Source organism: Balaenoptera physalus (genome assembly GCF_965194825.1).
Source record: "Balaenoptera physalus genome assembly, chromosome: 9".
Taxonomy (NCBI): Eukaryota; Metazoa; Chordata; class Mammalia; order Artiodactyla; family Balaenopteridae; genus Balaenoptera; species Balaenoptera physalus.
This window is the reverse complement of record NC_138888.1, coordinates 17,429,845-17,457,678: the sequence shown is the minus strand read 5'-3', so window position 1 is coordinate 17,457,678 and position 27,834 is coordinate 17,429,845. Positions and strand designations below refer to the sequence as shown.

General features: G+C 43.6%; 1 protein-coding gene across 3 annotated transcripts in view; it reads left to right on the top strand.

Moving 5' to 3' along the window:
• SASH1 (SAM and SH3 domain containing 1) overlaps positions 1-27,834 on the top strand; it is a 251,572-nt gene that overhangs the window by 81,472 nt on the left and 142,266 nt on the right. For all 3 annotated transcript variants that reach the window (XM_082474432.1, XM_082474431.1, XM_082474433.1), the window contains exon 2: positions 21,872-22,000. In XM_082474432.1, the coding sequence (XP_082330558.1) occupies positions 21,872-22,000 (129 nt within the window). The remainder of the gene's footprint in view (positions 1-21,871; positions 22,001-27,834) is intronic.

The following is a 27,834-nucleotide window of genomic DNA, read 5'->3' as shown; positions in this document are numbered from 1 at the left end:
TGTGGTGCGCGGGCTTCTCATTGCGGTGGCTTCTCTTGTTGCAGAGCACGGGCTCTAGGCGCGCAAGCTTTAGTAGTTGTGGCTCACGGGCTCAGTAGTTGTGGCTCGTGGGCTCTAGAGCACAGGCTCAGTAGTTGTGGCGCACGGGCTTAGTCGCTCCACGGCATGTGGGATCTTCTGGGACCAGGGCTTGAACCCGTGTCCCCTGCATTGGCAGGCGGATTCTTAACCACTGCGCCACCACGGACGTCCCTTCAGCTAACTTTTTAAACTTATGGCCCAAATCAGTCCGCTCAGTTTTCTTGAAATTTCCAAATTTCAAATTTCTATTTTGATCGATTAAGAAAAGACCTTCAGTGTTCCCTCTACCCCTTCCCATGCTGACATATTTTCACGTTGACCTCATTGCTCCTCTCCGGAAGCACAGTGACAAAAAGCTGCACAGTCGCTATTGTAGGATGTCGTTCGTCTGGAGTTCCCAGTGCTCAGTGACCCACGTGAGCAGACAGGACTGTTCTCAGCTGCTTGAGAAAACCAGGCGCCCACGTCGGACCCTGTGGTGGTGGTAGAATCCACACATGGAAGAGGCAGATCCCACTGTCCAAATGATTGTTGATGATACGGGGAAGAGCTTTTTTCCTGGGCTGATATCTCTAGTTGGTATAAACAACAAAATCACACGTGCAGTCTCTGGTACTTAAAAATCTGATTCCAAATAATATTTACATGCAACTTTGTGCTTAAAAAGCTCAGTAGGGGAATAATTGCCAGACTTAATTAAATGGCTCAAAAAAATCTCAAATACCTCTGTGTTACTATTTCTAAAAATAAAATATTTTACAGATAGGTGCATCCTAGGGCTTTGGTTAGACAATTCTCGATTTTTAGTACTTGTAATACTAGCTAAGATTTATCGAGTGCTTATTACATGACAGGCACTGTGCTAAATGCTATTGGGAGGTTATTTCTTTTAATCTTTGCACAGTCCAGTGAGATGAAATGAGATGTAGGTGCTCTCATTATCACCCCATTTTACAGATTGGGTTGAGCGAGGTTAAGTACTTGTCCAGGGTCACACAGAGCTATGTAACTGTGTAGCTGTGTAACTTTATTGTGTAGCCAGAATAAACCCAAGAATTCTGGCTTCACAGCCCATATTGGTTTCCACTGCACTCTGGTGCATACATGAATCTCTTTCCTAAAAGGAGTTATGAGCCACTGCTACACTGGAGGTGTCTGTGATGGCCAGGTGCTGGCTTGCCATTCAGTCTGGCAGCATCAGGATCTGGCAGCACCCTTCTTTTTGTGTGACTGTGCCTGGTAAGATGGGCAGACAGGAAAGATGGGCAGGGTGGAGAAAGGGAGACAGTTCTACACCGGAGTATAATGAACAAAAATTCCATAATTATTAAGACACCATAGGAGAAAATGTATATCAGTCCTATGTTTAACATTTTGAGTTACCAGAAGCCAGGTGCCATTTCATCTTGAGAAGAGGTTGGCCCCCCATTGGCCATGAGACTCTCCTGGTCCCAAGGAGAATTTCTAAGGACGAGCACAAACATGAGATACGGTGGATGGGGTTGATGTGAGCAAAGGGGCTGGGTATGGGGTAGGACAGCATCCTTTCTACTCAGTCGTTTTATTTCCCTTTGTTTTTCTTTTCCAATTTTTAGTGCGGTGCTCTTGGTGTGCATATATATATTCTTATGCACCAGTGTATAGCCAACTGGGAGGGATTGTCTCACTTCACAGAGAAAATTCTTCATTCAGTCAACTTTACTGAGTGTCTGCCACGTGCCAGGCACCTTGATAAGTTCAGGGGAGTTACCGGGAGCTTGGTCCTGACTATGGAATTTAATCTCTATCCAGGAGGGTATGAACCTGAGTAGACTAGTTCCAGGCTGGAAAGCATTTTGACCTTTGGTTAGGGTACATGCCTAAGACTGCATGTCTTTTTGTTATTTATTGTGATTATTCTTTCTTAAGCTAAAAGCTTAGGAGAGACCGCCTCCATCTTAAGCAGTCCTCCGTTGAGTGAAGCCATGCACATTCTTGACTTGCATTAATAAATCTTAGTCATCCGAGCCATTGCTCAGCCCTGCTGCTGCCAAAGGAGCTGTGGAGCCGAGACCCTACTTGGCTGTGCAGGGACAGAGAACAAAACATGCTGCTCCTGTTTACATACTTGGGCTGGGCCACCCATTTCTCTGTAGCCATCAGGATTTCCTCAGGAAGCTGTCCTGGTGGAGGGCAGGCCGGGGTGACCAGGATGTGATGACACACAGCCCCCTCTGCCCTCCGGGCGCTGCGCTGAGGTCAAGCCTAGATCTGTATCTGGACCCACCCTTTCCAGCCTGTAAGTTTCAAGGCCAGTTCTCCTGCCCAGACTGGGAAGGGGGGAATTGGTGGGGAGACACTGAGTTTCTGCCCCCTGGCACCCAGCGCCTGTTTGCCATTTCATGCTCCTGCACGCAGTACTGGGGTAAAGAGCTCGGGAGGGGGCACCCCTCAGAGGCCTCCAGAGCAGCTGTGTCAGCATTTCCGAGCCGCAGCTTTCCCCACCGGGCCACGAGCCATTCCCTCAAGGGCTGCTGGATGAGCTGTGATCCCGGCCTCAGGAAGAAACGATGGATTGGATGATGTGCCAATTTGTTTGGCCTGGCCGAGCACCCAGGCGTATGTTTCCTCATTTGTGGTTGAATGAATGATTCAGCTGTACACTTGTGCAGCTTGGGAGTGTTATTAACTAACCCTCACTTTTATTTAAAAATATAGTGGAGGAGTACCGTCTGTGGAAGGCCTTAATAGATGGCTTTATAATTTAAATAAGCAGTAAGGTTAGCTAAGGTTTGTTATATGCCCAACTGCTCTAAGTCCATACTACTGGGATGGTGAAGTCAGGTTTTGGAGTAGACAGGGGTGGGTTTGAAGCCTGGGTCTGCTCTTCATGAGCTATGTGACAGTGGACACATTTGTTACCTCCCTGAGTATCTGTTCTCATTGGTATGGTACAGTTAGTGAAACCTATATTGTCTTGTATGTTTTAAGTTAAATAACTTACAAGAATACCTGAGATATAATATAGGTATATGTATCCTATCCATCTATCTATATATATAGGTATTTATACGCTCAATAAACGTTAAATTGTCCCCTACCTCTCATCTTTCAACCTCCCCAACAGACACACACATGCACGTGCATGTACACATACCCCGCCCCCATTCTATTACCAGTTTATTCTACAAACTTGATCAAATGGAACAAAAGCAAATCATTTTAAAGCTGTCCATATGATGTCTGAAGCTGTATGCTGTACCATATTCCCCAAGATAAGGATTCATTCATTTGTTGAGCTTTTGTTAAACGCCTACCTGTGCTACCATGTGGCAGGCACTGCAAAGGATTATAGATGCGTTGCCTTGCAAGACGACGCATGCATTGGCCCAGCAGAGCTAATATGTATTGGAGAGAGTACTTGAATGTGCAGATGTGAAAGAACTGGGAATAAACCCATGCAAGGTAGAGTGACTGCGTAAACGTTAAGGGAATACAGAGCATAGGAGGGACCTGCCTTTAGGTATATCCCCCAGCCATGGAAGAGGAATAGGCCATTTTGGAAGCTGGACTTTATCATGGTTCTCTTGGCTTTCCACAGATTGCTTTTTGTTTGTAGTTATATCTGCTTCACACACTGAAACTGTTTCTACCTGGACAAAGGCAATGTCTTTATGATGCAGTAAAAATTTTGAAGCTAGATAATCCAGAGTTGGTCATGATATCCTGTAACATTGTGAGTACCAATGGCAATTTGATAAGACCTAGTTCCCCGACCACGGGTCGAACCCATGCCCCCAGCAGTGAAAGTGCCAAGTCCTAATCACTGGACCACCAGGGAATTCCCTGGACATCTTTTATTAAAAAACAAATTGTGGAATATGGATAAAATCCAGTGCAACTTTAAGAAACTGGTAGGTGATTAGCTATCATTGGCTATTTAAAGATAGTTGGCAAGATTTGGCCTGGGAAGAAATTCACACAGAAGTAGTCTGTGGAAAGCTGTGTTTTGTTTTGTTTTTTCGCTGCACCTCGTGGCTTGCAGGAACCCACGCACCCTGCAGTGGAAGCATGGAGTCCTAACCACTGGACCGCCAGGGAATTCCCGGAAAGTTTTGAAATATTAGTCCCAGCCGCTAATCCTTGAGTTCTGCTATCTGAGTGTAGTGGGCTGAGATGTTTCCATCTCAGACTTTTCCTTTCCATGTCTTTGAACAGTGCCATCTTGGTTTTCTCCTGTTAAATTCCCTCTCTGATTTGGTGTTATTTAGGGTCTCTTGCCTTTTCAAAAATGTGTTCCAACCTAATACGGTAGTCTCAAATGAGGACTGAAATATATTTGTGTAATAAATAAAATTTTATAATGAAAAAAAAACCTGGTGAAGTATATTGCCAAGTACCTCAGGCTTGGTATCTTTCCATTGGTTATCTCTTTGAATGTTGCTGTCTGAGTACCAGCCTCATGGAACTATAGTTTTCAGGAATGGCTAATGCTCTTCCTTCCTCCATGTTTTGTACCTTTTAGTGGTTTTGTTGCCATGGAACGGGGGATTGGAGAGAAGAGGCTAAAGTCACTGGGCTAATCTTTAGGAAAAAATAAAATGAGGTTGAAATTAATTGACTGATACCTTTTTAGATGTTTTCTGAATTATTATTTCTATGGAAATTCAAATTGGCTTTTCTGCGTTGTCACCTGTGACTCATGTCAAGCCTCTGTGGCCAGACTTGTCTATAGGGAGGTGAGGACAAGATCTGACCTCAGTCTGGGCACGGAGCCAGGAGGCCCTATGGGTTCACGGTGCTGGCAAAGTAAGGAAAGAGGGCTCGATAGGGGCGGGAAGCCTTTCACTCACCAGGCTTCCAGGAGGGTGGTGAGGTAGCTGCAGTTGGGGAACAGTTAACTTTAATGGCCTTTTGAGAATCTTTATTTCCTGCATTTATGGCCTAGCTCGCCCTTGCGGGTCAGAAGGTCTTGTTCTAGTATATTCATTAACAGAGCTAATTTTCCTCAGTAGCAGTTGTTCACAGAACTTTCTCTCTAAATCTAATGTAAAAAAATGATTTGGCGTTATTAAGCTAGATCATTTATAATCTGGATATACAGAATGTCTTGAAACAGTCCTCACTCTTTTTACAGTATGGAATACTGTGAATACTTCTCTTCTGATTATGTGAAATTGTTTAAATTGCATATTACATAAGGAGGCAGAACATCACCCTACCACGAATTCAGAAACACTGTCATGTAAAAACCTGCTTCCCCTGCCATGTCCTTTAATCATTTTCAAATTTGCACACTGGAGCCAGTTCTTTAAAAGGCCTGTCTGTGTAAGTGAAAGAATTTTCCTTTGGTACTGGCTGTTTTGCAATCTTACGCTCCCTATGTTTGACTTTCTCACATTTATAAAACTAATAAACTACATAAACATAAAAGTGCTAAGTGTTAGAACTGACACATCTTGGGAGTTTGTTTTTAATAAGCTGATGTAATTAACACCTTGAACTATATATTCCATTTGTTTCTTTAGAAACCGTACAAAGAGAACAGGATGATACACATACAAAAGGCACCAGCAGAGTTAATATTGGCCTTTTAAATTATGATGAAGCCGTGGGTGTTTAGAAGCTAAAACTTGCCAGTTACTTTAAGTCTGAGGACTGAGGGGTAGATCTGTTATTTAGAAAAAATAAATTAAAACGTAGAGCAGTATATGAATTGTTTATGTCCCTCTTCCCCAGGGCCTGAGCGTATAATGCCTGGCACAGTACTTGTGGATTGATCATTTTATTTCATTCATTCATTCATTCATTCAGCAAATTTGTATCGAGAGTCTCCTAGGCACTGTCCTTAACACTGAACAGTGAACAAAACTTAGAGAAAAATCTCTGCCCTTATGGACCTTACACTTTAGTCTGGAGACAGAGACTGCAAAAGTTAGGAGTCACGCAAACTAGTTTAGATGCTGAAAAGTGGTAAAGAGAAAGATAAGGCAGAGAATGGGGTTAGAGGTTGTGCATACAGGAGAGGGAGGTTGCAGTGTTAGCTAGGACGACCCTTGAGAAGAGGGTATTGGAGTCACCTTTGCAGGAGGTGAGGGTAGGGCAGGTAACTGTGGGAAGAGCACAGCAGGCAGAGGGAGGAACAAGTTCAAAGTCCTGGCTGGGGCTGGTGGGTTTGGACTGTTGGAGAAGTAAACAGGTGGCCAGTGTGTTCCTGGGGGCAGTGAGCCTGGGAGAGGCCTAAGATGAGGCAGGAGACAGGTGCTGGTTGGAGGTGCAGATGGGGAGGGTCTTTCAGGTCATGGGGGGATGGAGGCCTTTACTCTGAGTAAGAGGGGAGCCTGAATAGGGCCTTTGAGCAGAGGGACAGGATCCGACTAGGTTCTAACAGGGTCTCTCCAACTGCTGTGTTTAGAGGGTGCACAGGGTTGCAAGGAGGCAGCCCAGAATTTGATCTCCCAGAATAAATCAGCTGTTAAATTGCTGTGCTTTGTGAACGGAAAAGCACAGCCCATCCTGACAGAATCAGCATTTTAAAACTGGGCAACCCTTTAAGAGGCCTGATAGGGTTACCAACCAGGGTTCTTGGCCTCTTTAATCGCTAGAAATTGATCAGAGGCCAGACAAGAAATTCAGGCAAGGCTTTATTGGGGCCCCTTACTGAGAACAAGCAACAGGTTCCCTTGCCGGCTTGCTTCCCGAAGTGGGGCCTGATAAGCTGGTTCCTTCCATGGGGTGAGGGTAGGGGTCAGTCCAGGGGTTGGGCCGGAGGGGTGGCTTTGGTGGATTGCCCACCCCTTTGGTGGTGCTGTGTGCAGGGGGCATGCACAGTACCCTGCTTTTGCTCCCGGCCCCCTGCCTTTGCTCCTGGTTCTTCAGAAGTGGCAGTTGGGCTTTTTGGTCTTTTTGTCCATAATTTGCCCCAACTGCACATGCATGCAGTTATTTTTAGTGCTTTATAGTTTATTTGTATTTTGTTGCTGGAGGAGACGTTTGTCTAGGTGCAGGCACTGCAGCAAAGGGTCCCAGGTCCCAGCCTGTCTCAGTAGTGCATATAATTTTCTTTGTAGGCTTCCCTCCGCCGCCCCACCTGCAATGTGGCAAACAATTAAAATAAAAATGTGTCCCATACACATCACAGAAAGTGAAATTACCCTTTTTTAATACAGAAATTAAGAAGAATAAAAAGGTTTGGGTAGGCAGGCGGGAGATGTGTTCTAACTCGTTCATTTCCTTTAGTGAGAGTGTTTCTTTGTAAATCCAAGATCATGGATAGGAAGGAGGGGGCTATGTCAGAGCAAACACTGACCTGTAAAGCTGTTGGAAGAAACAAGATTTGGCTGATGAGTAGATAAAAATGTTAATTCTTTCTTTTAAATTGAGGTATAGTTAATGTACAAATTACATAAGTTATAGATGTACAAATAGTGATTCACAGTGTTTAAAGGTTACACTCAATTTATAGTTATTATAAAATATTGGCTCTATTCCCCATATTGTACAATATAGCTTTGTAGCTTATTTTACACCTGATAGTTTGTACCTCTTAATCCCCTCCCCCTATATTGCCCCTCCTCCCTTCCCTCTCCCCACTGGTAACCACAAGTTTGTTCTGTATATCTGTGAGTCTGCTTCTTTTTTCTTATATTCACTAGTTTGTTTTATTTTTTAGATTCCACATATAAGTGATATCATATGGTATCTGTCTTTCTGTTTCTGACTTACTTCACTTAGTGTGATCATCTCTTAATTCCATCCACGCAGCTGCAAATGGCATGATTTCATTCTTCTTTATGGCTAAGTAGTATTCCATTGTATGTATATACCTCATCGTTTTTATCCATTCATCTGTTGATGGACACTTAGGTTGCTTCCATATCTTGGCAATTGTAAATAATGCTGCTGTGAACATTGGGGTGCATGTATCTTTTCGAATTTGTGTTTTCGTTTCTTTTGGATATATACCCAGGAGTGGAATTGCTGGATCGTTGGGTAGTGCTACTTTTAATTTTTTAAGGAACCTCTGTACTGTTTTCCACAGTGGCTGCACCAGTTTACCTTCCCACCAAAAGTGTACGAGGGTTCCTTTTTCTCCACATCCTCACCAGCATTTGTTATTTGTGTTCTTTTTGATGATGGCCATTCTGACAGGTGTGAGGAAAAATGTTAATTCTTTGATGAAGGGAATTGCTCTTTCAGAAAAGTATACAGGGGCTTCCCTGGTGGCGCAGTGCTTAGGAATCCGCCTGCTAATGCAGGGGACACGGGTTCGAGCCCTGGTTCAGGAAGATCCCACATGCTGCAGAGCAGCTAGGCCCGTGCGCCACAACTACTGAGCCTGCACTCTAGAGCCCGCGCACCTAGAGCTGGTGCTCCAAGACGAGAGAGGCCACCACAATGAGAGGCCCGCGCACGGCAATGAAGAGTAGCCCCTGCTCACCGAAACTAAAAAGAAAGCCCACGCACAGCAACGAAGACCCAACGCAGCCAAAAATAAATTAATTAAAAAAAAAGAAAAGTATACGTCAGGGCTTCCCTGGTGGCACAGTGGTTGAGAATCCACCTGCCAACGCAGGGGACACAGGTTCAAGCCCTGGTCCGGGAAGATCCCACATGCCGCAGAGCAGCTAAGCCCGTGTGCCACAGCTACTGAGCCTGCGCTCTGGAGCCCATGTGCCACAACTACTGAAGCCCGCGTACGTAGAGCCCGTGCTCTGCAACAAGAGAAGCCACCGCATTGAGAAGCCTGCTCACCACAACGAAGAGTAGCCCCGCTCGCCGCAACTAGAGGTAGCCTGGGTGCAGCAACGAAGATCCAACGCAGCCAAAAAAAAGAAAACTATACGTTAGAAATTTAAACTGAGGGTGTCATGAAAAAGCCAGTGGTAATGTTAGTAAATTCTCAGCTTGTGAGCAAATTGAATATTTTCATTCTTGTGATAATTGGCTTAGTTAGAATGATGTCAATTTGTCTTACATTTTTGTTGTTGTTTCGCTTAGTTGTTGTTTCGCTTAGTTCCTAAGAAGCCTGTCAAGTTTTCATTGTAACCATGTATAGAATGTGGTAGAAAGCAAATCGTCTTCACTGTCAACTTTCAAGATGTTTTTACTCTAAGAGTAAGAACAGATCCATGTGCTTTAAGATGCTTTTTCAGAGCATTTTCACATTATATTCTTGGCGAACATGAAAGTCTTTTATGATGAAAATTGAAATCATCTTGAGGGGAAATGATGTAGTTAAGAAAGAACTTGTCTTCCCCCAAAATTGAAGTAAAAGTATGGCTGTCATGTCATGTAATATTTTATGTGGTTACGTTCGTAGATGGACAGATACGTAGATACAGTGACACTCACGCACGTGCCTGGAACAAGAGGAGTAATTTTGTGGGGCTGACATTCTTTAAATCTGATTATTCCTATACGTGACAGGTCAGAATGTGGTACAGAATGAAGCCAGATTTTCTGTGTTCACCCTACATTCACATTCACAAGCAGGCCTTTGAGCCCTCATTGAAGTCCTTAGTGCCCTGATTGCTATTGTGAGTGTCCTGGAGATCAAGGGGCTGGTCAGAAGACCAAATGTCAGAAGCTAAGTCAGGAAATGTGCTTGGAGGGGGCTAGGTGTGTAGTGAAGAGTTGTTTGGGGACCACTGGGAGTTTTTCCAGGGCAGTGGGTGAACTGGTTTCTCCCTGACTTTGGAAAGAAACCACTCAGTTGGTGTCACATGAGCGAAGGACCCTAAAATCGTCTCCAGTAAATAGGAACAAACAGATATCTCTTCAGCTCACGAAAGCTCAGTCCCATAAAGGGAATATGCAGGGCTTATTCTCTAGGCAACTAGAGAAAGCCTGTGCGCAGCAACGAAGACCCCAGTGCAGCCAAGAATAAAAATAAAATAAATAAATTTATTAAAAAAAAAAAAGGGAATATGCATGTTTCAGAGGCCACAGCATTGCTCTGGTATTTGCTTTCTTACAGCACTCGAGCCAGTTGCATTCCAGGTGTGTTTTCCTACTGGTTTCCCTGACGGGAGCTTAATGCAGAAGATTCAACCAGAAAAGTTCCGGGTGTGTTCAGTGCCTTTTTAAAGAAGGCACTCTCTTTGTTTCCAAACACCTCTTTTAAAAAAATTTTTATTGTTGTACAGTTGACTTACCATGTTGTGTTAGTTTCAGGTGTACAGCAAAGTGAATCAGTTATACATATACATATATTCACTCTTTTTTTAGAGTCTTTTCCCATATAGGTCATTACAGAGCATTGAGTAGAGTTCCCTATACTACACTAATTCCAAACACTTAATTGCTTTTTCTGTCAGGGTAGAAAAGAATGTGAGACTTTAATCTTTAACCTTTAGACCTTAAAGCCCATTGTACCAAGAAATTTTGTCGTAAATCTTTTAGGGATAAAAAATTTCCATTGGATTCTTCCAAGATCTATGACCCTTAACGTGGAGAATTATCAGCATTAAGTGGAGATTATTAGGAATCATTAATTCCTATACATGAAGAATCTTCAAACCTAGGTTCTCTTCTGTCTCTTGGCCCCTGTCCTGCCACACCTCTGCACTGACCCGTCAGCCAACCCCAGGAGCTTTTCCTCTGGGAACAGGTTACGCCATTGCCTGAGTCAGAGGAGTTACCTTGATTGTTCCCACACCCTCAGTCAGTTCATTTGTCATTGTTTCTAATGATATATTTCGTGTTTGAATGTTTTACCCATTAGAGCGAATTGCTGTTGCAAGGTTGGTGGGACAGGGAGATTGAGCCTGTGAAAGCTCACCATTATATGTGACATGCTGGTTTAGTGGATAGAATGTCACAGCATAGTTACAGAATGAATGTTATCGTTATTCGGCACCCTCAGGAAGGGGAGAGATCATTCTACTAACTTTTGTTTATTCCTTCCTTCCCTCTTTCATTCATTCATATATTCGATAGATATTTCTCAAGTAATTGCCAAGTGTCAGGTGTTGTCATGGTGTTAGGGACTGAGGTTGCAAAAATAAGACCCAGATTCAACTTTCAAGGACTTTAAAGTGTGCTGGGGACAACCACCATGAAAATAAGCGAGAGTCACTTTTTTAAAATGTCTTAAAATGGAAAAGTTCAACTACATACCAAAGTAGAGAGAATATTTTAAAGAACACCCATATGCCAGCACTGCAGTTATCAATCATGGCTAATCTTGTTTCATCTATACCTGTTTCATCTATACTCCTCTCCCCTCCCCCCATGACTCTGAAGCAAATCGCAGACCTCATGGGGAATGTATGATTTATGCTTATGCAGTGGGAAGGTCAGGTGCAGTTGCGAAGGATGGGCTGCTCTCTGCAGGGTCAGTGGCATGCAAGAAGGGTGTTCCAGGCAGAAGAAATAGTATGGGGGGAGTGGGGATGATGTAGTGCTGCTTGTAGTTTGATCTGGTCAAAACTGGTACATGGATGGGGAGGTGGAGCCACAGGTGGGGGTCTAGAAAGGCAGACAGACTACAAATAAAAAGGCTTTTGTATTGTCAGCAGCAGACTGACTTTGTCACATCTTCACTAGGAGACGTTTATAGTTTTCAAGATTTATATTTTGAAAGTTACAGTGGGCATGGGGTATAGAGTGGGTCCTAAATGAGATGGGATTGGAGAGGGGGTGAATAGCTGGGAACCTTGGTTGATATCTTGAAACACTGCTAGGATTAGGATGGAGAAATATTTTGAGACATTTGAGACATTGAGAGATATTGGAGAAGAAATATTATATTAGCACTTATTTATGACACATTATAAGACCTAGTGACCTCTTAACTTTGGGGATAAGTGAATGACCCTGAGCATGTTGGCACGGATCAAATGGGTTGATGCTAATCTCTGGACTACTGGAATCCAGAATGAAAGTTTGGTGGGGATGGAGAGTTTGGACTGAATATGTAGGAAGAATAGGCATAGGCATTTGTCTACAGCTAAGGAGATGAAGAAAGAGTTTTAAGAGTTATCAAAATATAAGTTAAGGGCTACAAAGTTTTTCGGTAATGGGCCATGTGTTCAGTATTCTCAGGTTTGTAAGTCATGTGAATTTTTATTGATAACACTCTTTAGGTATTACCTGCCAGTTCTTCTTTTTCTTTTATTTTTTAATATTTATTTATTTAGGCTGCTCCAGGTCTTAGTTGTGGCTCACGGGATCTTTAGTTGTGGCATGTGGGCTTCTTAGTTGCGGCACGCATGCGGGATCTAGTTCCCCAACCAGGGATCGAACCCGGGCTGCCTTCATTGGGAGCATGGAGTCTTACCCACTGGACCACCAAGGATGTCCCTACCTGCCAGTTCTTAAAAATGTGGAATTTTGGCAGCATCACCAAGAAAGAATTTAATCAACACTAGCACTATAACACTGAATGGTGATAAGCATGATGCCTTCAGTTTGATCAGGTCACCAGGACATCCAAATATCACTTAACAGTCGCACTGGGCTTCCCGGGTGGCGCAGTGGTTGAGAGTCCGCCTGCCAGTGCAGGGGACACGGGTTCGAGCCCTGGTCCGGGAAGATCCCACATGCTGCGGAGCAACTAAGCCCGTGCGCCACAACTATTGAGCCTGTGCTCTAGAGCCCACGAGCCACAACTACTGAGCCCCTGTGCCTAGAGCCCATGCTCTGCAACAAGAGAAGCCACCGCAATGAGAAGCCCGCTCGCCGCAACTAGAGAAAGCCCACGCACAGCAACGAAGACCCAACGCAGCCAAAAATTAAAAAATTAAAACAAACCCAAAAACAACACAGTCGCACTGCCCTCAGGAGCAGTCCTCGGAAATGAACTGGATTCAAGTGCACATCTGACTCCATGTATACCACACCTCCTGACTCTCTGCTAAAGCCAGGGTAGAATATAATTTTCATAAAACGTAGCAAACTCAAATGTTATGCAAAATTTAATTGACATCATAACCAGAAATTTGAGGATTGTTCTAAGATCAATATATTCTTTTCCAGGTTTCTAAGAATATCATAGATCACGTTTTCCCCCCAATCAGATTTTGATGGGTCCAGTGCCTGCGAATGCTCATATCCTCATGAGTACGGGCCAGAGGCAGCCAGAGAAAGCGCAAAGTGTGATTCATACTCATCAAAATCTGTGAATCTGGTCTGAAATTCTGACTTCATTTCCACCCAACTAGCTCACTCTGCTGTTCTTTCCAAATCTGTGATTCGATTAAGCTCAGGCAGTTTGGAAAGGAGAAATGAGTTGAGTCTAAAATTGTCATCTGCTAAATCCTCATGTCCATTTTAAGTGTGAATCTGCACTTGAAGTTTTTAGAACAAACTGTCAACATTCTAGTCTTTTCCCTGCGTTTTTCAAGTTCTGAATGTTCCTGTGAAATGTTCTTTTTAAGCCACCGATAGCCCAGCAAATGGGATCTTTCAAAGCCTTTAATTCCAAAGAGACCTTATACTAAGCACACAGTTTAGTAAATCCCTTCAACAAATTTCCATGACTTAATTATATGACTGCATTAAAATACAGCCATACTTGGCTTTTCTGTCCAGTAATAATAAGCATTCATGTTTCTTTTTTTTTTTTTAATTAATTAATTAATTACTTTACTTTTTGGCTGTGTTGGGTCTTTGTTTCTGTGCAAGGGCTTCCTCTAGTTGCGGCAAGCGGGGGCCACTCTTCATCGCGGTGCGCCGGCCTCTCACTATCGCGGCCTCTCTTGTTGTGGAGCACAAGCTCCAGACGCGCAGGCTCAGTAGTTGTGGCTCACGGGCCCAGTTGCTCCGCGGCATGTGGGATCTTCCCAGACCAGGGCTCGAACCCATGTCCCCTGCATTGGCAGGCAGATTCTCAACCACTGCGCCACCAGGGAAGCCCAGCATTCATGTTTCTTAATTTTATGTTGTATACTTAGCACCTAGCACAGCACCTGGAATGCCATAGGTGTTCAGTAAGTATTATTTGAATTAATGAAGTATCCCATTAGGTGTTGATGATTGAAGAACATAATTTTATAGGTCTGATCACTTTCTTCATCACACCTGACAATCATTGTGATGTGAAAGATGCCAGCACACACTCTCCCCACGAGGAGGCCTTTTCATTCCATTTTGTTGTAGCTACTCCTCTCCATGGCCTGTAAACTGCATTTGTTCATATTTAAACCAAGCTGTTCAAATCCCTTCCCAGCACACACCCAGCAGATAATTAGGGATAACTAGTTCATGCATAAGATTTTGGTAATAACATTTTTGTTAAAGATCTCAAGCTTTTCGTATCCTGGGGTCAAGCAGGCTGCACCGAGCCTGAGGGAGGAAGAGGAGAAGGAAAAAATGCTTCTGTTGTGGCTTTAAATCATTTCAACCACAGATGAGATTTCCGCCAGGAGAGCAGGGACCACAAGAAGAGAAAATCGCAGGGAGAGCCTTTGGGGAGCATCTGCATTTAGGGGTAAGCTGAGGAGGAGGGCGAGAGTCCCGAGGAGACCCGTGTGCGCTGAGCTCTAGAATGGACTCGAAAGTGGGAGGACCCCTAGGGTGCAGCCCGAGAGACAAACTCCACCAATGACTTTCAAACTTTTGGCCACAGATTCACTGGAAGATGTATTTTACATTGTGATCAGGTACAGTTATACATACACATAACTGAAAAAAATGTTGCAGGAAACAGTCCTGTTTCTTCATGGGATGTATGCCAACATTTTCTATTCTGTTCTGTGCTCTTCTGTGCTATGCAATGTTGTTTAAACAAATGCTGGTCTCAAATGTCACAGAATATCTTAGGACTGTGTGGTGACTTAGGACTGTGTCAACCCAGAAACCAGAAGTGAATCAGCAGTAGCCATACTTTTTAGACTCTGAAGGTTAGTGGAGGGCAGGGGGCACTGTGGTGGCTCCCTTGTGGTGTCACTGATCTACCTTGCTAGCGTGAAGTGGAGCCCGGACCCCCAGCAAGTCCAGGTCCTGCCAGGTCTCCGTCATCTTCCGGGGGTCCTGAGCCATCTGAAGAACTCCAGCTTCTCTTGTCGGTCACCGATGGCATCAAGGTTGGAGTTGATGGGAAGCAGATGTGGATTTGCGTGGGCTCTGTAATTTGTGGCAAGCGGGCTCTCTCGTTGAGGTGCGTGAGTTCAGTAGTTGTGGTGCGCGGGCTTAGTTGCCCCGTGGCATGTGGGAAGGGATCCCAGTTCCCTGATCAGGGATTGAACCCATGTCCTCTGCATTGGAAGGCGGATTCTTTACCACTGGACCACCAGGGAAGTCGCGCCTTTATTATTTTTTTAATTTTTAATTTTATTTATTTATTTTTTGACCACACCTGGAACTTCCCCGACCAGGGATGGAACCTTCGCCCCCTACAGTGGAAGTGCGGAGTCTTAACCACTGGACTGCCAGGGAAGTCCCTGAAGACCACTGCCTTTGGAAGCAGCTGCTGAGAGAGTGCTGGGAAGGAGGGGGTGGCCAATACTGGCAGCTTGTGAGGCTCTTCATGCTTCAGGAAGGGATTTATGTTAACTGGACACCACTGATGCATGATAGTGGGGACCACGGGCACCAAGATCATATTTGCCAAAGCAAGAGTTAGACATGGGCTCCGGCAACTTCTGGGTGTTTTGGAGGGAGGAGAGTGGAAGATGTGAAATCAGCCCTCCTCCAGCCACCTGCCATGTGGGTGTGCCCCCAGAGCCCTCTCTCACCACCAGTATGACTTAATTTGTCCCTCTGGTGTATGTTTTTGGTTGTTATGTGTAAAAAACTTTCCTGAGACAAACTGTATTTCAGCTCAAACCATCTGCAGAAATGCTGAGAGAGATACCTCAGAGAAATATATCTGAGATCAGTTATTACATATTCAGTGAATTTCTCCAGGATGATATGGCAGGATGGGATGACAGAGCTGGTGCAAACAATGACGTCTCACGGATTTGGTGAGGCTGAACAAGGAAACCGGAATTAAAGTCTTGTTTATGGTAGTAGCAACTTCACCTGAAAGGTTGCTGGAAGTGTTTATCACCTCAAAATCTTTACACAAGCTAATTAAGAGTGAGAACACATTGTGAAGTCATTCAAGAAATCAGTTAGGCTTTATTTTGTTGTAGTGATTTCTTTTAGTGGATTTATCTGGTAGGGGACTGATGTAAATATTTATATATATGAATATATCTTCATCCCTCTCCCAAACAATAGTGAGCAGTGGAAATAAAACATATAATTTATATTTCATAAAATATATCATGTATATACTTACTATTATAGACAGAAAAGGTAGAGATGTGTGAAATAAATGAGCCAGGAGTCCTGTTCCCTTTCTTCCCCTCAACTTTGGGGATTCAGAGCAAGGCATTGAGTTTTCCCTTAGGGCTCTGTCTTTATAGATAGATATAATAGCAGGACCACGAGTTCATTTGCATTCATTTGCATGTAATCTGCATACAGCAGTACAGGTTACATTGTGTCTTCTGGTGTTTTCAGAGAAGTTTTTTTCTTTTTCTTTTTCTCCACTTAAGCTTTGTCAAGATATTCTAAAGCATAAATGACATCTGGGGAAAGAAGAGAGCATAAACAAAAAAAGTAATGATACAAATAACCTCTGTTTTCATAGTACTTTTAGTTTTCACATTTTCCAGAGACAGAAGTACATTGGGATAAAAATTCAGAAATACTATTAAATCAGTTGTTGAGAGAACAACGCTCTGTTTCTTTTCTCCTTAATTATAACAGCAGTTCACCCGATCTGAATTGTTTGGTACAATGCCCCTTATCTCTATATTTTTATGTTGGTTGTATAAAAAAGATGGGTGAAAAAAAAAAAAAAAAAAGATGGGTGTTTGGTATAAATGTGTGCTGTGGCTTCATGGGAAAATTATACAAGTTAGTCTTCCATTGAGCTGACACTGGTAGTGGGACCCAGATTTAAGTTAAGTTCATATTAAGTGAAATGGATGGTCATATGGAAAAATGCTATGACCTGGTTTTGTAATAAGAAACGGGAAGAGAGCTTGAATTTGCATGTATCTTTTTTTTTTTTTTTGGTAGAGAGTGATGGGAAAATTCTTGTAAAAAAGTTTATGCGACACAAAATTTCACAATTTACTTTAAAAAGGCTATTTTGAGGAAATAAGATTTTTCTGAGTTCCTAAACACAGAACTAATATTGCTCCGGCCTAATGCATGCGAACCAAAGGGGGAAAATAAGCGAAACAGATTAGACAAGTAATACACTCTACAGCAGAAACTTTTAACACCTTAAAAGAAAAAAAAGTTAAAAAGAAATCTGTTTCAGTATTTTAATGTATTTATTATAATAAATATCGAAATTTATGAAGTCATACTATATATTTAGAAGTTTATTTTGTAACATCAATGCCTCTTGGCATTAGCATTGTGGGGTATTCAGTCGGACATGAACTTCACATCCCCCAAAAAAGATGTACGAGGTGTGGTGCTATTGAAACATCAACTGCATTATTTAAATTCCCTAGGGACTAATGTTGCAAATATTTTAATAGAAGTAAATATTTTTACTGAATAGGTTTGTACTATATCCAGTAAGAACAAGTTGGACAGAAAGGATGCAGGGGTCTCCAGACAGTCCTGAAAAAGCATGGATTTGGAGTGGGTGAAGAGAAAATCATCATGTGGCTCCTTGGTTCCATGTGATTGGGATGGAAAAAAATTCCTTTCTGTGCATGGCAGACAAGACCTACTTAAAACACACACACACACACACGCTTTAAAAAATTATTTTGCCTTTCTTGGCATTTAAATGATCAAGACTGATGAAAGTGGTAATTATGGGGACTCACTGCACATCTGGAAAGCGATTTGAAAAAACATAGAGGCAGCTGTGCCACCGTGTTCTAAATTATTATTTGCTGAGCATCAAGTGAGGAATGGTTATTGCAGAGTGTGAAATGTTTGCTGTCTTTGGCCTGAGTTGAGTTGAACAGCTGCTTCTTCCTCATGAGCAACAGATATTTCCCAGGCCCTCAAATATTTGGGGAGTTCTGAGTGATTGGGAGTGAGGAATAGGAATGAAACTGTTTCACTATTAGGAAAAAAAGTTTGACCAGAAGCCTGGAAACTTTAGAAGTGAACAGTTGGCTTTGAAGGTGTCCCAGGATATATGAGAGAGGAGAGAGAAAGGAAAGAAAGCAATTTGAACAAAGCTATATAAACTATCATTTTTATAATTTTTTCACGTGGCCTTGACTAGCCCAAAAAAGTAGTAGTTGGTTGTGATAAGTCATACAGTTCATAAACTTGAAAGCTGATTATTTTTGAGAAGCCAGCCATCAAGATTGGAGTGTCTTGGCTTGGTCAATATAACTCTTAGTGCCTCTGTGAATAAGAGAGAGTGGGAGAGGGAGAGAGAGAGAGAGGTTAATTTCCATTAAGAACAGCAAGCCATAGGGAAATGTGTGGATATAGCCCCTCTCACAAGTTCACTCAGGTATTAGACGATACAGATTTTGTATTTGGTCAAAGGTGGCAGGTATGTTTCATTTCCTGGAGGGATGAAGGCAGAAGTTTCTTGATGAGGGTGGCATCATACTCTAGAGAGACTAAGACAATTCTAAAGAGCCCACGATCTTCCAGGAGCCCCAGTTGCTGTGGAGAGTGGCAGAATCAGGGCCATAACTCATGAAGATGGGTTCTCAGGTAACACTGCTGCAAGTCCTGTCCTTTCTACCTTCCAACACACACTCATCTTTCCCAGTGTATACTGGACGAGGGAGCTAAGGAAACTTGATGCTCTTGAAGAGAGGTGGGATGGTGAGGGCGCTGTGTCTTTGAGGTGTAAGCAAGCATCCTGGGTCAGTAGAAGGCAGATACCCTGACATTAAAGGTAGCCAGTTCCCTTTGTCCTAGGAACTGTCCAGATGCTTCTCTCTGGCCGAGGCAGCGGTCGTCCGGAGCCCTTGCCTCGCTGGGCACTGTGCTGTCATAGTCCCGGTCGTTGGCTGGAACAGATGCTCCCATGGGAGCAGCCCTTCTGCCCTCGCTCTTTCCTAAAGTTCCTTCCAGTACTTTCTCTTGGTGTTGGGGGTGGCATGGGGGCTGGGGGAGCCGCCACTGTGGGGGCTGCCTGTCCTCTCTGGCTCCTCTGGTCCTCCCCGTCGGCAGGCCTCAGCCCCCTTCTCCACTGGGCTGGTAAGTTTGGGGTTTATTTGTAGGATGGGTGATGTGTGTGGCACGGATCATTCTTAGGGGAGAGAGACCGGGTCTGATCTCTGTTTTGCAAGGTCACTTTGGTGACTGGATCCAAGGCAGATGAGGCCAAACGGGGAAGGAGAGAAGAAGACCAGTCAGGAGGTTGTAGATTTCCATGTTGTGGCCCATGGGGCGTGTGCTGTTGAGTGGAGATGAGTCAGGGCAGGACCTCAGGATCGTAATCCGACTTATGATGCAATTTGTCAGGGGCCTCACCTCTGCTAAAGGCAGTAAAGCAAAGACTGGTAGACTGATCCCCTCTCGGAGGCTAGCAGCAGACTTCCATTTTACTCCTTCTTATTTTCCCTACTGGAAACTTGACAGACATTTTTTTTGAGGGGGCTAAGCTCCTGCCACCTCTACTGTGTCCACCCAGCCTGTTGTCTCAGAGGGGAGGGACTGACTTTTTGCCCAGACACGTTCAAACATCTTAGTGTTCTTGTAAAGAGCTTCCCATCCTTAGCTCTGTACTGGGGACTCTGAGGCAATTACCTCAAACAGAGAACATTTTATTGGTAACAAAGGAAGAATCTTTTCTAAAAAAAATCATTTCTTTCAATTCTGTTTCCCCACTCGGTCAGTTTTGTGAACTTGGTGAATGCAGAAGTGGGCTAGAGATGGTCACTTGCTCTGACCCACGCATCCTGACCAGGGCCTTGAGGTCTTCAGCAGAAAGGCTTTAAAAAAAAAAATTAATTAATTAGTTAATTAGGCTGCATTGGGTCTTCATTGCTGCGTGCAGGCTTTCTCTACTTGCGGTGAGCGGGGGCTACTCTTCATTGCAGTGCAGGGGCTTCTCACTGCGGTGGCTTCTCTTGTTGCGGAGCACGGGCTCTAGGCGCACGGGCCTCAGTCGTTGTGGCACGTGGGCTCTAGAGCGCAGGCTCAGTAGTTGTGGTGCATGGGCTTAGTTGCTCCGTGGCATGTGGGATCTTCCCGGACCAGGGCTCGAACCCATGTCCCCTGCATTGGCAGGCAGATTCTTAACCACTGCGCCACCAGGGAAGTCCCAGCAGAAAGGCTTTTGAAGAACTCTTTTTTCTTTTTTGTATATACTGTAATTTTATTTCAATAGCACAAACGAAGTTAGCGTGAAGGAAATTTAAATGAAACAGTACGGTATAAATAGCAGAGAACCAAAAACTCTAAAAAAGGAAGTACATCTAAAGCATGAGAATTCAACATTCATTGGTATTTCATCTTCAGTTTTGACTGACACTTGATGTTTACAAATTTTGAAGCAAACTTTGAGATCATGATGACTATTCTGAAGAGATTTCAGCACCAGCACTGAAGAACTCTTAATTCCCAAAGCCTGTCTGCGTCTAAGTGTGCTTTGCAGCCTTAGACACTTGCGCTAAGGGTGGTGTGCTGGCATTAACTATGCGACAGGGCTGGCCAGTGGTCTGTCACAGGGAAAATGTGTGTGCACTTCTTCGGTTGTCTAAGAGTTGTGTTTTCCTTGGTTATCTTGGTAAAATCCTTTTCCTTGGTTGTCTTGGTAGGGTCTTTTATTCATACCAAAGAAAGAACATGTTGGGAGGTGAAAAGGGGCAGGGGGGATGCTTCTCTGAAGGAATGAATGAATGAATGGACACAATGGCATAACCTACAAATGTATACAGCATTGCTGTCATCCTCTGTGTGTGTGTTCAAACATGTATTTAGGAATCAGTTCCCATAAAGGAAGACTACAATCTGAAACATTATTTGTAGTGAATATTATTAGCTAAGTAAATTGAGCACTTAATATGTGCCAGGAGGACTGTGAAGGACCAAGCCCTGAGTGTGTCACGTTACTTCATCACTCCTCACAGGGAGGTATCCCAGCGTTGCCAGAGATTAGTAAACATGCTTAAGGCTGCCGAACCAGAAGTGGCCGCAGAGCTGGATGTGAACTTGGGGGGTGTGGGCTCCAGAGCAGCTTCCGGGCCCGTCCCTCAGTGGAGACACAGATATGTTTCCTTATTTATTTAGGTGAATTTGTTCTCTTGCATCTGTACTTGAATGATGTAGGGAATAAGAGTTCCCACTTTTCTGAGGGTCTCATGGGAGGTGTGGTTCAGGTGTGTCCCAGATGCAGCGTTCCCTGTTGGCTTCTGAATTCTCAGCTTCCCATCAGAATTCCCAGGAGTGGTGTCCTGGCATCTGGGTTACTCAAACGCTTCCCCAGAGGTTCTGATGCAGCCACCGACTGGGCTTTAGGGTGCCTCGCACTGACATAGTGGTTTTCCCAGGGGTTTCTTGGCCCTGCAAGGCAGGCAGGGATGTGGGTTAAAACTGTGGCTTTGGCATCAGACAGTCCTGAGTTGGAGGCCTGGCTTCTTTGCTTGGTAGCCGTGCAGTCCTTGGGCTGTCACTCGGTTTTTTTGAGCTGCTGTTTGTCCATCTATACACAGTGAGGAAAATAAGTCCTGTGTCCCAGGGCTGTCCTCAGCATTAGGAGATGTCGCGTGTAAAATTTAGCCTGGCACACGTACACCACTGAAAAAATGCCAGCTGTTATTAGTATAAGTGCGGCATAGAGGAAGACTAGATGATGTGGGGCGTTTGCAGGTGGACTGATCGCCTTTGTTCTCTTCCTGTTTTGTCCCCCTGCCCTCCTCACCCTCAGGACGGCTCCCTGGGAAACATCGATGACCTGGCGCAACAGTATGCAGATTATTACAATACGTGTTTCTCTGACGTGTGCGAGAGGATGGAGGAGCTGCGGAAACGGCGGGTTTCCCAGGACCTGGATGTGGTGAGTGGGGCACTGGGGATATGTTCTTGCCCAGCCGGGCTGCTCCTGGTCCAGCGCCCCCTCCTTCAGCCCTCTCATGGTTGTGCGTGCATTATTACTCTGCAGGCTGCTGCACTAGTTTGAGATAAAAAATTCAGATCCCAAAAGGATTGACCCAGGTCTGTGGCTGTCAGACTGAATGAGTATTAGTTGGGACGATAATGATCAAATTTTTGTATTCATTAAAAGATTGCATTTGAATTTTAATTCTTTTTAGCTTAAGGGGAAAGGATGTTTTTACTGTTGGCCGGTATACACTACATTTTTAATGACTCTGAGCCAAAAGGAGGTCTAGGCTAGTTCTTTCCTTGTCTCCTTCCTTCTTTGTTTTCTTCTTTTTGTTTTAAACAAAATAAAATTTAAAGAAACAAGAAACCACCCTAATTTCTCACCTAGCAATAACCACATTGGTGTTTTAGCAAGTCTCCGTTCCGTGTTTTTCTGGGCATTTTTACATCAGCAATGTAATTCTTGCTTTTTTACTTAACATTTTATTTTAGTTGTTGCTAAGACCTCTTTGTAATCACCATTTTTCATGATTTTACCAAGATAACCAAGGAAGACACAACTCTTCTCTCAGGTGCATTGAAATTCATTTGGCTGTTTTATAAAGACTTTTATGTGTATGATTAGTGGAGCATTTGAAGTTCCATGTGATAAACAGTAAATACAGAGCTTAGGTCTATATAATCTATATGTGTGCTGGCATTTCCATGTTGTACATTTACTAGAAAGTATCTTACCAAAACTTCTGCATTTATTAATTTAAATTTGCTATATAGGTCTTGGGTTCATTTTGGTTCAGTGCTTCTCAAATTGTTCTGTTTCATTGTGGTGACCTTAAGACCATTTTAGGAATGAGAGGCAGAAGAAAAGGCTCAACACTCCGTGTTTCCTTATCTGGACCAGCTCCTTTTTAAGCTCTTTTATGTATTAGGGGACTATGTGGATCTTTTCTGAGTAACAGTACCTCTGCCTTTAAAAAAATGTTTGAAAACTACTGATTCAATTGAATCCTTATTTATTTTGTGATTTTCCATAAATCTACTTCGAGTAAGATGAAAAAATTAGTAACTCGAAACAGATAATTCTTTTATTAATAATTCCTTTTATGTTTGAAAAAACCGATTGGATAAGGGACCCACCAAGTAGTTTAGGCACCGCTGCTGGATATTCCATAAGTAGACATCATTCACTTCCACTCTAATTAAGATGCTGGTGCTCTTACGCAGTTTCATTTCTTTGCTTAACTCAGTCCATGTAAAGATTTCTTATATCATAACTGTTCTTCTTGTTCACTGATTTAGCGTTCAACATGGGTGGGAGTTAGTATAATGGAATCGATTGAGGCTGAGAAGCATCCGTTGGGGGCAGAAAGCCATCACCCCAGGAGCCTGACACCCTGGCCCAGGCAGGCACATGGGCATCATTGTTGCCAAGGGCTTCTTTCCTGTAACTTTGTCCCCTGGCATGCGTGAAGGGGAGTGGGGAGGGGCATTATTTCCTTCCTTTTAAGAAAGTATTCTCATGTGGCAAAAGACTGTTAAATTAATTAGGCTCTCCTGTTGGGGCACAGTTAGTGCCTTTTTTTTTTGGCAAGATTGCAGCCAAACAACAACTTCGTTATTCCACTGAGTTCTTGAATGTTGCGATTTTGATCTGGAATAATAGGATACTCTGTGGCTTCCTTGGACATTTCACCATGCAAGGAAATGATGGCTGTGAATTGACAGATGATCCTTGATACGACACCCAACTGCTCTTCCCCAAATTCTAGCCAGTTAAGAGTTGGGGTTACCATAGTCATTCCCCAGTGTTTGGGAACCTTGGAAAGCACCTTCTTGGTAGGAAAGAAGCCCGCCTGGAGGTGGAATAAATAACTTCTTCCCATTTAGACAGATGGGCCTAATTTGGTGTGCTCTGTTCCAGAGCTTTTGCAAAAGACAGTGTGGGGAGAAAACACCGCATGAGCTAAATTACTTCTCATCAAAGGTGCAGGAATGTGGTGGTGGATACAGTTGATGGGAGCTAGCTGGAAACTCTCTTCATCCTTTAAACTGTAGTTAGTGAGAGAAGTAAGATCCCAAGTCAGCGCATTCAAGTTCCCGTTCTATGAGATTCCAGGCAAGTATTGAAGACCAAGTTAGATGCCATGTGGTTCACATCCTTCACACAGCTCAGGAGTCCAGAAGTTAGAGGTTGTTTCAGGTCATCGTTCAGGCCGTGCTTGCAACACTGGCGACTTAGGAAAAGTTCCCTCTCACGGTGGTTAGCTCATCACAGATTGAGTCCTGATGGGAACTTATTTTCTTGAAAAGCTGCAACTTTCAGTCCGTAATGCTACTTTTTTTTTTTTTTTCGTAACGCCACTTTTTATTGCATCAGAATTTACCTGTATTTCTAGATTGTGAATTCTGCCTTCGGACAAGTAGGCAAACTTCTTCCGTGCTAGGCTTTTGGGGCAGCTTGGGGTCGGAGGACCTGCAGCTTAATACTTGTTTTCTGTGCTAGTGAGCAGCCCTGGCAAAAGCAGAAGTGAGGGACTTCCCTGGTGGTCCAGTGGTTAGGCCTCTGTGCTTCCCCTGCAGGGGGCACGGGTTTGCTCTCTGGCTAGGGAACTAAGATCCTGCATGTGGTGCAGCTTGGCCAAAAAGGAAAAAAAAAAATAAAAAAAGCGGAAAGGAAAAATTAAAAAAAGCAGAAGTGAGATGACTTGGAGAAGAAATAATCCACCGAAAGCACTAAGAGGAAATAGTAACATGTTAGGAGCATAAAACAATTTATAGGGAAAACAATAGCATTAAGTTTGTTGTATCTGTTGTAGAAAAAGTCATTAGAGACAGCTTTGAGGGCAGAGAGTTTGGGGTGATGGTTTAAATTGGTTTTATGGGTTTGTTTCATTTCACATCCTATGGGTGAATTTGGGAGATTGAAGAAATGTTCTATAGACAGAATAGATATTTAGATATTTATGTTTGGCTTTAAAAAGTCCAAAAATGCAGTGTCCTTAAGAGCTAATTACATGTCAGCTGGAGAACAAACAAGCCAAAAAGTCACCCTGCCCACAGAGATGCTTGACTTAACCCTGAAAAATAAAAGGTTTTGATAATTATGTTAGTAATTAACTTTTGGGACTGGATATCAAGCTACTTCTCCAGGACCTAATCACCTGGCCCCTGACTGGAATAAAGCCCGTACTTGATCAAGTGTTTTGGGGGCCAGTTAGTTTAGACGAAGGTAACAGAGAGAGTACAGATGGGTGAAAATTCAACAGCATAAGCACGGATTATGATTGAGATTATAACTATCATGAGTGTTTCTATTTAGCACCAAGTGGGCCCTAAAGGAACCGTGTGTTTGGACCACAGCCCTTGCCTCTGCTGGGGATTAGGTCGTTAGTGGTTGGGAACAGCAGGCAAGTTGCCCATCTTTCCATACATTTGGGCACATCCCTGAGCACTGTGTGTTATTTTGGCTGTGAGAAGCTGCATTTGGAAATGGCAGCAGCTTTCCAAGTCCATAATGGGCCCACGTCTAGCGATGCTAAGTCTGACATCTGTCAAAGTGACACCATGGCCAGGAGAGGGACACATGCAAGGCAGCCTCTTATTACCGGCCGTGTCAGCTTCCTCGGCATCTTTGCGGCTGAGTCTGCTTGGATGTTGGCAGAAACAAGTTTGTACAGTGGTTGCTGTATCATAGCCTTGACAGAGAAGTCACCACTTACAGGATCTCTGTGCCACTTACAGGTGACTTACAGTTTGTGCCACACTGTTAACACATCTGTGTGGGCCTCAAGAGCCAGGAGCCCAGGCAAGACTCACCCAGGTCTTTGAGGACTGGGACTGTTACATATTATCACAGAGAAATGTGATATCAGAACCATTGCCGATGGTGTAGCAATGATTCTGGGGCATAATTATTGTTCCTAGCAATTTTCGTAATTTAATCTTTTGAGGTATAATTCTGGACAAAGACAGAGGCACTAAGAGTGGTGTCTGGCGTGACTAGAGGTGATTCTTGGGGCTTCTTCAGACCCTACCTCTCCCACCCCACGCCCAAGCTGGAGTCCTGGCCTTGGCGATTGTCACAGTGGCAAAAGGGTGTGAGAAACATGATGGAAGGAGACTGGGGGAGTCAGGAAGACTTGGGTTCAAATTCTGGCTGTTGTACTTATCTGGCAAGTTGTGTAACCTTTCTAAGCTTCAGTTTCCCCATCTATAAAATGGGGTAAAAATATCTCATAAAGTTGTTACAAGGATTAAATGAGAAAACTGCTATAAAGTATACCTGGTCCCTCATTTTAAGTGACCTATAACTGTTCATTTCTCTTCCTTCTTTTTTATTCCTGCATCAAAAACTCCTGTCGTGATGCAGGAGTATCTTTTATTTGTACTTCATTAATATTTATTCACCTGAGTGCAGAGGTTTCTTTTAGCTTTTATTTTGGGAAATTTCAAACATATATAAACAGCATACTATAACAAACTTCCTGTGCCTCTTACCCAGCTTCAACAGTTACCGGCATCCTGCCATTCTCACTTCATGTTTACTCTTCACGCCTGCTTTTTTTTTTTAAATTTATTTATTTTTATTTATTTATTTCTGGCTGAATTGGGTATTCGTTGCTGTGCGCGGGCTTCTCATGCGGTGGCTTCTCTTGTTGCGGGGCATGGGCTCTAGAGCGCAGGCTCAGTAGTTGTGACTCTTGGGTTCTAGAGCGCAAGCTCAGTAGTTGTGGCACATGGGCTTAGTTGCTCCGTGGCATGTGGGATCTTCCCGGACCAGGGCTCGAACCTGTATCCCCTGCACTGGCAGGCAGATTCTTAACCACTGCGCCACCAGGGAAGCCCCTTCACGCCTGCTTAATTATTATTTTTTAAAAGTTCTTTGTGAGGTAAAATTTACATATTGAAATGCTTGCATCTTAGCTATCCAGTTTTGTCAAGTGGATATAAGCATGTTATCCACACCCCAGCGTGATGTAGGGCACCCCACAAAGTTCCCTCATGTCCCTTCCCAGTAAATCCTAGTTTGAGGACAGGGATTTTTGTCAGTCTGTTTTGGTCCTTTCTGTATTCCAGTATGGAGAACAGTGCATGGGACATAATAGGTGCTCAGTAAGTATTTGTTGAATTCATTCGTGTATGTAATTATTTAAAACTATTAAATGAGCCTCAAGCATCTGAGATGTTGTCATTCCAGAAATACAGATAAAGACGTGTTCCCCATCCACAAAGATGTCACAGTTTAGTGGGGGCTTTAGACAAGTAAGCAGACTTTTTTTTGTTGTTGTTGGCCACGCTGCACAGCTTGTGAAATCTTAGTTCCCTGATCAGGGATCAAATCCCGGCCCACAGCAGTGAAAGTGCCAAGTCCTAACCACTGGACTGGCAGGGAATTCCCTAATCGGACTATTAAAATGCCGTGCAGGAGTACACAAGAGAGCCCCTGATCCAGTTTAGGAAAATCAAAGAAGGCTTTCTGGAGGAGGTGATACCCAAGCCCAACTGTAAGGAAACACAGATGATTAATCTGGTTGGGGAGCGAGGTGTAGACAGTGCAGAGTAATTTAAGGCAGAGGTCGCAGTTAGTGAAAAGGTCAAAAATGAGAGAGAAAATGTGGCTTTTATGGGCCACTGAGGGAAGTTTACTAGGGCTGGAACCTAAGGCATAAACAGGTGTGCAGAGAAAAGATACATGCTGTCCTTTCACAGGTCCTTGGATCATTGATGATGTAAAAAGATAGAACGTTGCTCTGATTCATCACCATTCACAAGACAAAACAAAAATAA